Source organism: Anastrepha obliqua, chromosome 4 (genome assembly GCF_027943255.1).
Source record: "Anastrepha obliqua isolate idAnaObli1 chromosome 4, idAnaObli1_1.0, whole genome shotgun sequence".
NCBI classification, from domain to species: domain Eukaryota; kingdom Metazoa; phylum Arthropoda; class Insecta; order Diptera; family Tephritidae; genus Anastrepha; species Anastrepha obliqua.
Window position 1 is genome coordinate 72,518,641 of NC_072895.1, and position 1,772 is coordinate 72,520,412.

Here is a 1,772-nt window from a genome sequence, read left to right on the forward strand (position 1 = left end):
GCAGCCACCGTAGCCGAATGGGTTGGTGCGCGATTACTATTCGGAATTCAGAGAGAACGTACGTTCAAATCTCGGTGGAATACCAAAAATGAAGAAAAAGGTACTTCCAAAGCGGTCGCCGCTGGGCAAGCAATGGCGAACCTCCGAGTATATTTCTGTCATTAAAAAGCTCCCCATAAATAATATCTGCCGTTCGGAGTCGGCCAGAAGCTGCAGGTGCCTCCACAAGCTACAAAAAAGCCATCTTCCATTCATAGGCGGCATGAAACTGTAGGATTCTCCATTCGTAGAATAAAGTCAATAACACGGATTGAAGGAAGAGCTCGACCAAACAGCTAACGGAGAATGGTAATAATGTAAAATTTGTCCAAATCAGTACAGAAAGTTGGAAAGTCTCTGCTAAAACACATTTATTAAGAAAGGATATTTATTTCAATACTCTATAGTAGTTTACTCGTATGTATGCACATATGTATATATAATGCGAGTCACATTTAAAATTATTTGTAAAGGTATCAGAAAGGACTTCACGGCCAACGAAAACCTCAAAACTCATTTGAGTGTAGGCAATATATTCGTTTGTATATAGTCTAGTACATCTCGTATGGTTGCTTGGATGTTAGTTTGCTAAAAGAAAAGTAAATCCATTAATATATATGAAAATATATATGTATTTTCTTACACTTGGTGCATTCTGCGTATTATCATTTGAATAGCTGACATTGTAGATATTGTCTTGGTATTCGCCCGACACATGCACGTTCGTATTTTTTTCGGCCGATTCAACGTTACTACTTCCCACTTCAGTACCAGTTGTCTCATCAGCGACCTCTGCTAATAAAAATATGTAATTAGTAAGCATTACTTTTTTTATATCTAAAAAGAATGAAACTATTTATCTCTGCTCCCCCTTACCACCTGTGTCCGGCCACAATTGACTCTGATAGTTATAGTTAAATTTCATGTTTTCATCATCGTCATTTTGCCATTCAAATTGCACAATTTGCCAACCACTACCGTCGTAATTGAAATCTATTGCGAAGCGTAAATGATCTTTCGGTCCCAATTTCAAGCCAGCAAATCCATTGATGCGACGTGGTTCATCATGTATATACTCCAGGCCACGATCACCATAGCCACCGTCATACGGTATGTGCACATGACGATATTTGCCGCTTTCATCAGGTATATACTTGCCTCGATAACCACCATGCAATTCAGGCACATAGCGTCCGTTGCGCAAAGGCTCCGGAGTTTCCGTATTTGTATCCGTTGCCTGCGGTCTGCTGTAGCCAAGATGTGTATAGAAAAGCAACAAAACAATAAGTATTTTGTATAAATAATTAAGAGTGTACATCCTTAGGGCACGCGAACAGTGTTTATTCCTATATGGGTATGTATTATTAATAATGTTGTAATTTCTTCACTATTAACTGTATCACGTATACGCCACGTCTTCCGCACGATTCGACAGGTACAACTGCTCGCACAATACTGAGCTGTACAATTTCGACATCATCGCACGCTAGATTATATTCTTTTCTAACTGCTTCTACTTCATTAGCTAAGCAGATATAATAGTATATTTATTAACTAGCACAATTAATGTACTTGATTAGTGGAGCGCCAGCACGGTAAAGTTGTATGGTGAGTTATTTGCTTATGGCGCTGCTAAACAGATTTTCATTGCAAATATGTACGAAAATGAAAAAATTTCCCAGCTGGAAGTTACATCCTTTAGTCAATAGAAACAAAGACTTGAAGTGAGATAT

The 1,772-nt window shown here is 38.5% G+C and overlaps 1 protein-coding gene across 2 annotated transcripts; it reads right to left on the minus strand.

Annotated features, from left to right (window-relative positions):
- Positions 1-393: 393 nt before the first annotated feature.
- Positions 394-1,479, minus strand: LOC129245025 (uncharacterized). Of its 2 annotated transcripts, none has more exons than XM_054882974.1 (3): positions 916-1,479; positions 683-831; positions 394-627 (listed from the first exon to the last, which is right to left on the minus strand). In XM_054882974.1, exons 1-3 carry the CDS (start codon positions 1,355-1,357, stop codon positions 553-555), a joined length of 666 nt encoding a protein of 221 aa, XP_054738949.1. In that variant the 5' UTR covers positions 1,358-1,479; the 3' UTR covers positions 394-552. The 2 variants fall into 2 exon arrangements, with proteins under 2 accessions (XP_054738949.1, XP_054738948.1); XM_054882973.1 differs by having other exon boundaries at positions 683-834.
- Positions 1,480-1,772: the final 293 nt, after the last annotated feature.